At 41.5% G+C, this 8,061-nt stretch overlaps 1 protein-coding gene across 2 annotated transcripts; it reads right to left on the reverse strand.

Moving 5' to 3' along the window:
• Positions 1–6,377: 6,377 nt before the first annotated feature.
• Positions 6,378–7,399, reverse strand: LOC130120821 (gamma-crystallin M1-like). 2 transcript variants are annotated; one of them, XM_056289587.1, is made up of 3 exons: positions 7,391–7,399; positions 6,914–7,165; positions 6,378–6,653 (listed from the first exon to the last, which is right to left on the reverse strand). In XM_056289587.1, the coding sequence occupies exons 1-3, from the start codon at positions 7,397–7,399 to the stop codon at positions 6,378–6,380; spliced, it is 537 nt and encodes a 178-aa protein (XP_056145562.1). The 2 variants fall into 2 exon arrangements, with proteins under 2 accessions (XP_056145562.1, XP_056145561.1); XM_056289586.1 differs by lacking the exon at positions 7,391–7,399 and adding an exon at positions 7,281–7,298.
• Positions 7,400–8,061: the final 662 nt, after the last annotated feature.

Consider the following 8,061-nt stretch of genomic DNA (forward strand, 5'->3'; position numbering starts at 1 on the left):
TGTGCACAGAGGCACCCTGTGCTGTCAAAGTAGGTTGCAGGGGCAGTATGTCCAGTTTAGCGCACATTCTGGTGGGACAGCAGTGGTGGCATGTGGAGTGGTCCTGTAGACTTGTAGCCAATCCAGCACAGCCTCTTTCCATGGCCGAGACTGCTGGATTGCAGTCTGGATGCAGCTCTTCAGAACACGGTGGAAACGTTCAATGGCCCCGTTGGCTGCCAGATAGTAGACTGATACCCAATTGTGGAGGATGCCACCTTTTCTCAAGAAACTCAGCGAAGGCTGCCGATGTGAATTGAGCTCCATTGTCTGTAACGATGCTTTCTGGGTTACCGTGCCTGCTAAAAACAGAGGTAAGAAACTGTATTACGTCAGCAGTTGTTGCGGTGTGGGAAAAGGCCAACTCAGGCCACTTGGAGTTGTAGTCCATCAGCGTAATAGCATAACGGCAGGTGGGCACAGCTGTCTCAAAAGGCCCTACTATGTCAAGACCTAGCTTTTTCCATGGGCCATCTGGCAGAAGTACTGGTTGTAAGGGTGCAGAACGAGGCTTAACTCGATGCACAATGTCCTTTGCACAGCCAATGGCGGGGGCAGTAGGAGCGGTGAGAGCAGTGGTCATCACCGGAGCAGATGTAGCTGGAGCAGAAGAGGGAAGGACGATGTTTCCACTAATACAGAGGTGTAGAGCAGTCATCATGTCCATCCTGAGCAGTGGAGTTTATCCACTACAAAGAACGTGGTAGGGGCAGTGATGTCATCTCTACTCACTTGAGCCTGTAGGCACCCCAGAACAGGTATCCTAGACCAGTTGTATGACACAAGGCGAACAACAGGTGCAGAAAGTGGTGTGGTACTGAAGTACTTGTCATAGGTAGGGTGTGGCATTATGGATACTGCTGAACCTATATTCACAACTAGTTCAATTTCCTGGGCAGGAGTAGTTGGTGTGTGGACATGTACATTGCACAGAATTTTCTTTGGAGCATAGTCGGCATCATCTAAGTAGAGCACTGTCAGTTCAGGGAGTTCAAACTCATGCACAAGCTGGGTTTGAGCAGATCTGCAGAAACGAGCAAAGTGTCCTACTTTGTGGCATGCATTGCAAGTGACATTTGCAGCTGAGTATTGTGGAGAGTTAGCCAAGTCACTGTCAGAGCCACATCTGAAGCAGGAGCAGGGTGATGCAGGCTGTGAAGTAGTAGGTGGCTCAGCTGAGTGGGAGGGCTGTCTGTCCCGCTTCCTAAAGGCACGTGACCTCGACTGTACAGCCTGTACTGGGACACTGTGGTCTGGTGCCATTGCTTTAGCTTGTTCAGTAGCAGATTCAATCTGTGTTGCTATAATGATAGCCTTATCTAGCGTTAGATCAGGTTCAGGTAGCAGTCTCTCTCTTATACGCTGGCTAACTACATGCACAATTAACTGGTCGTGGACCAGCTCATCCATTTTATCAGTAAAGTCACATTTAGTAGCCAGTTCACATAAAGCAGCAACATACTGCAGAATAGTCTCGTGCGTTGCCTGTGTCCGCTTCCTGAAAATATGCCGTTCAACGACGACGTTGGTCTTAGGTGTAAAGTAAGCCTGTAAGGCAGTAACAGCAGAAGAAAATGTCTCACCCGTATCTGGTAATGTGTAAAAAATCCGTTGTCCTTCAGAGTCTACAATGTAGCAGACCAGCTCTCTTGTGAGCTTCAGGCCAAGCATTTCCAGTTGCACTGATCACCAGTAAGTAATTGTTGAATATCCGTAGCCATGTATTGAATGGCATTGCAGGTTCGCCCGGGCAAGGCAGGAACATCGCGGGAGAAGGCACATTCACAGCCATTTTCAGAAAATATCAGCCAAAAGCATAAAAACAATCTTTGGGTTCACTCGTCGCCAGTTTATAGTGTTGGGTGGTGCACAATCACGAGGAGGCAGGTCGGATTAGAACGGACGTTTACTTAACTCAAGGATCATGTAGGCAGCCATCATTACATTCTCTTCTTCATGTCAAAACAGGAAACAGCTTATTAACATAGCACCACCTAGTGGTGCAAGAGGGTAACATGAATATCAGTATAAACAGAACGCAACAATTGGACATGTAGTCCCTCCAGCAAGTTCTGGGTCTACTCTGGGTTCTCCTCCCAGTTGGACGTACCTGGAAAACCTCCAATGGAAGGCGCCCAGGAGGCATCCTAATCAGATGCTCAAACCACCTCAGGTGGCTACTTTCGATGCGAAGGAGCAGCGACTCTACTCCGAGCTCCCTCCGGATGTCCGAGCTCCTCACCCTATCTCTAAGGCTGAGCCCAGACACCCTACGGAGGAAACTAATTTCATTTGCTTGTATCCGCGATCTCACCCTTTTGGTCACTACCAAAAGCTCATGACCATAGGTGAGGGCTGGAACGAAGATTGACTGGTAAATTGAGAGCTTTGCCTTCTGGCTCAGCTCCCTCTTCACCACAACGGTCAGGTACAACGTCCGCATTATTGCTGATGATGCACCAATCCGCCTGTCAATCTCCCGCTCCATCCTACCGTCACTCGTGAACAAGACCCCGAGATACTTGAACTCCTTCACTTGAGGCAACAACTCATCCCCAGCCCGGAGGGAGCAATCCACCATTTTCTGGTAGAGAAACCATGGACTCAGACTTAGAGGTGCTGACTCTCATCCCAGCCATTTCACACTCCGCTGCAAACCACCCAAGTGCGTGCCGGAGGTCGTGTTCTGATGAAGCCAACAAAACCACATCATCTGCGAATAGCAGAGATGCAATTCTGAGGTTCCCGAAATGGACACAGTCCTCACCTTGGATGCGCCTTGAGATCCTGTCCGTATGATATCCGTATGATAGACCATGTCAATTGTGTGCGCTCTCTTGCTGTCAAAAACAATGGTGTAATTTGAAACTAATTAATTATTTCAGTATTATTTTAAATCGAATTGTTCGTCTAATTCACCATTAGGCTATTTAATTTAATGAAAAATTTTCTGGCACAGGATACAAATCCTCTACACCAGACTCAACAAATTAAAACAAACAACCATACAGAAAAGAACCACAATATAGTTATTAAAATCACAATAATCTCACAAATAATCACAAGTCACATAAATACAATAGTCTCTCAAATACATTAGTCTCACACATAATCATAGTCACACAATACTCACAATGATCACAACTCAGCTTTATAGTCGTATAAAAGGTCCTTTGTTGACCAAAATGTATCTAATCTTATTTTTAAAAGAATTAATTGAAGGAGCCTGCACCACATCCTCTGGAAGTTTGTTCCATGCTCTTACAGCATGAATTGTAAAGAAGATTTTTCTCTTTTCAGAGTGACACTTTATGGGAATAGTTTTAAGGAGTTCCCTCTTAACTCATACCTATTATTCCACAAATAGACAACAGGCTCAGCTGTGAAATCATATATTTTGTGTACAAGTTTATAGACTTCAATCATGTCTCCTCTATGTCTCCTGTATACTAGAGTTGGTAATTGTAAATTTCTTAACCTCTCATCATATGACATCTCTTTCAGACCTGGGATTAGTTTAGTAGCTCTTCTCTGAACCTTCTCAATTTTTTCTATATAGTTTACTTTATAAGGACACCAGACCGAGCTTGCAAATTCAAGATGAGATTGCAGCAAGGATTTATGTAATGGTAAAACTATTTCCTTACCCAAATTTAGAAAAGTTCTTCTAATTATCGCCAGCATAGAGTTTGCTTTTTTAATTTTTTCAGAAATGTGCGTGTGAAATTCAATTGAACTATCGACCACGACACCAATGTCCTGTTCTTCTTCCACTTGCTGAACCATTAAATCTCCGACTTTGTAGTTGACCCAGTTGGCACTTGTTTTCCCAATTTGTAAATGTTTGCATTTTTCTTGATTCAATTTCAGTAGCCACCTATCACACCAGTTACTCATGCTATGGAGGTCTGCTTGAAGATGGGCTATATCAGCGTCCTTATTAATTATTCTAAATATTTTTGTATCGTCCGCAAAAAGGTATGAATTGGATTGTATCACACTTGGTAAATCATTTGTATAGACAACAAAGAGTACAGGGCCCAATACAGAACCTTGTGGAACTCCAGAAGTCACCAGTTTCCATTTTGAAGTGGCCCCATTAACCACCATCTGCTGTTTCCTATTATGTAAAAAATCTTATATCCAGCCTCTAACTCTGTCGTCTACACCATAGGATTTTAATTTTGACAACAGTCTTTTATGAAGAACTTTATCAAAAGCTTTTTGAAAGTCCATACACATGCAATCAACTGACTCCCCTTTATCCAAAGCTGCTGACCACTTATCAAGAACGGTGAGAAGCTGAAGTGTAGTCGATCTTCCAGATATAAATCCATACTGCTTGTTACTAAAAAGTCTGTTAGACTTAATATGGTCAACAATATATGTCCTGATTAGTTTTTCCATTGTCTTACATACTACAGATGTCAGACTAACTGTCCTGTAATTTCCTGCTAGTGACTTGTTTCCTTTTTTGAAAATTACGCTGATATGTGCCTCTTTCCAATCACAGGGTAAAGTTGATTCTTTTAATGATTTATTATGCAACATTGTTAGAGGTTCAGTAATCACACTAGCCAATTCCTTTAAGATCCTAGGATGTATCACATCTGGCCCTGGTGATTTATAGATGTTAATACCCTGTAGAAGCCGTTTTATATCTTCAGAAGTTATTATAAAACATTCTGTTTGCTGAACTTCCACTCTTGGCTATTCAGGTATGTGCCCTTCAGGTTCAATCGCAAATACACTGCTGAAATAATCTGACAGTATTTCTGCCCTTTCAGTTTCTTTGTCTGTTTTTGGGGAGTTTGTATCCTTCTGATTAGTATATAAATCTCCTACTGATGTCTTAATTTTTTTCCTCTTATTAATATAATTCCAGATAACCTTTGGTTTCAGCATAGATTGTCTTGCTAAGTCTTCTTCATATAGCTTTCTTAAATAACATATTCTCATTCTTCCAAAGTTTGTAACTTTTCGATATTGCTGTTGTACCTCTGGTTTTTTACTTCTTATTCTCGCAATACTATTTTTTTCTACAACTTTCCATTTTGTAATACCATCCAAGGGAAATTTATGCTTTTTATTCTGGGACCTGGTTTTACTGTTTGGTACGTACTTATCCTCTATTTCTTTCAACTTATCCTTTATCTCCATTTGTCTTCAACATCATAATTAGACAGGTATTGTATCCAGTCAAAAGATTTCTAATTTTCTACGTGCTTCCTCAAAATTCCCCTTGTTGTAATTTTTTCTTGTCGTTTCATTTCTCACCGTTTTTGTGTAATAAATTACCTTAAACAGTATGACACAATGATCACTGTTACCTAGAGGGCCTAAATACTGAATGTCATCTATCATTTTATCCTCATTTGTAACTCTAAGATCCAACACATGTGGCGTGCCGTCACCTCGCCACCTTGTTGGTTCTTGCACATGTTATATTTTATATTAAAAATATATTCTATCAAAATAAGTATATTAAAAAAAATTTTTTTTTGAATTGCTCCATGTGCCCATGTTGATGGCCTCGCATACCACCGTGGTCACGGTGCCACAGGTTGCCAACCGCTGATATAGACCATCAGTACTTCCTGGATGTTTACATTATGACTGGTGAAATTTCCCTTTAAGTGCATCCTATCCCTTAAGCCCAATATTTCAGCCCATAGCCTACCCTTCCTCCGCTGCTACCAAAATCTTAGCTCTTCCTTTCTGATGGTGACCCATCATCCTCACTCCTGACTTACTAAATGACCTTTTTAGAAAAGAGTGAATTCACTCCATTTATAATGTTTGTTACCTGACCTGCTTTGTTCTTTCCCCTGATCATAGTCTTTTTTTTCCCACCTCATCTGCTTTCACCTGATAATGCTTCTGCCCTATTTTAACCTTTCTACTTTTCTACTTGGTGTTGATCCTTGACCTAGTACTCCTCTGTTATGAACCATTCAGTACTCTGGAGGAAGATGAAGATTCGTGTATCTATTTTGTAGTTATCATGGTTTTGAACCTTGGAATACTCACAACTGTTGGCTTTTTTGCAACTACTGCACATACTGCCATAAGAACAACAGACAGAAAAATGTGAAAAAGTAAAGATGCCTCTACCTAACTTGCTAGCCAGCACAACAGATACCCATCTTTCTGGCCACATCAACACACAATGCCAGCTACACTGACAGTTAGTTATGCATAATAGTTAGAGATTTCATCTATTTCATTGTTCTAGTCAAATATCCCAATTAAAGACAAACCACCACAGGAAAATAAGTACCGGACACATGAGTATGAATTAGATGTCACATTTATTTGCTTCGGTCAAATACAGATGTCTAGCACATCTCAGTGATGCGCCTCATGCTCATGACCCTCATGCCACTCATGCCCATCTCCCTGAAGTTCCTGTACTCTCCGGGCCTCATGTACATCATCCTGCCTCTGTACTGGGGCTGCTCGTGCAGCAACCAGTGGCCTTCCAACACCTGGCAGGACTGGCAGTCGGACATGCGGAAACGGTCCGTGATGTTTTCGCAGTCATCCATCAGCTCCACCATCTGACCACCGAAGTTCTCCCTCTCGTAGATCCTCATCCTGAACTGTCCTCTGTGCTGTAAATGCAATCCAAACAAGATGTTACCATAGGCATTTGCTCAAAGAGTAGCACTATAATGCTTTTGCAAATGTAATGTCTTACATCTGTCTTTCAGATATCTTAATTGATTAATAAAAGTGAGTATGTTATGCTATTTTGAGTAGAGTACAACAGTTTTACCAGCAAAAAGAAAATGAAAACTCAAGGTGATGAGTTATAGTGCAAATAGTCTAGACTAAGTTAGTGGCCCTGTGAATGTTAGCTGAGGTCTCTTACGTAGGGGATCATTCTGCAGGACCTGATGGAGTCAAACATCATTCCCATGCTCATCAGACGCTGCATGTCATTGTACTCTCCCCTCCTCAGGAAGAACTGCTGGCCCATGAAGTTGGGGCGCTCATAGACCATGAAGCATCCACTCTCCACCCTGCAGGACTGACACCTGCTCAGGTAGGAGGACATGTCGGAGCAGTCACTCATGCACTCATAGGAGCGACCCTGGAAGTTCCTGTCCTCGTAGAAGATGATCTGAAATGGGAGGAAGAAGGAATGCACTTGGATTAGGATATACATTGTAAGATGGCTATAGGGTTTTTTATAATGTTATATAAATTACTTGCATCAATGTCAAAACTTTTAAAACCTGACTGTATGATAACATAACTTAAATTGAGACTAAAAATAACCGTTACTCATCATTAACTACAATTTTTTAATATGTGAAAATGTGTATCAACACACATTACACATTACCTTGCCCATGATGATGGTTTAGGTAGTTCCACAGTGGATGGTTCAACTTGCTCTGCCAATCCCATGTTTCCAGGGCCAATTTATACAGAAGCCCAGGGACCATGTCTTGTTGTTATTCAAATGTAAAAACCTGATGAACTAGCAGTATGACATTTGCTGAACCGGGTCAAAAATGGCTAACAATGGTCCTCCATCCATACATTTCTGGCAGCGATTACCTCTATTGTCTGTTATAAGCATAACCTTTGTGCGTGCACCATTCTCACTCAGAAAGTTCTCTGCATATGGTCGGACCGTCATAGATAGAAAGGACGTGACACGAGGCCATCTACAAATCTCTGTCGTGATATCCTGGTTTAAAACAAATTCAATAAATCGGAACTAAAAAACATATTTGGATCTTGGTTTAATGTGTCGGTATCCTACAGTAGATTTTCTGATTGATATTGCTGATACATGACCAAGGCTAATGTGTTAAAGGAAATACGAAAACTATATTACACATAAATTAGATTATTTTAATGAGATTACACTGAAGACAAATCAATTTTCTTGTCAGTTTGGTTGAATTGCGTAATGATGTATATTAAATGTAGTATGTATAACTTTATAGTGATCAGGAAGTGTCAGTCGGTCAAGCGTCCCAGGAATAAAATGAAAGATTGATCAGT

The sequence above is a fragment of the Lampris incognitus genome, chromosome 11 (assembly GCF_029633865.1).
Source record: "Lampris incognitus isolate fLamInc1 chromosome 11, fLamInc1.hap2, whole genome shotgun sequence".
NCBI lineage: Eukaryota > Metazoa > Chordata > Actinopteri > Lampriformes > Lampridae > Lampris > Lampris incognitus.

Bases quoted from the DNA above. Each gene is read 5' to 3' on its own strand.
- LOC130120821 (XM_056289586.1), bottom strand. The intron at 6,654-6,913 runs GTAAGAGACCTC...TTGCATTTACAG, and splicing joins CCTGCAGAATGATCCCCTAC to CACAGAGGACAGTTCAGGAT.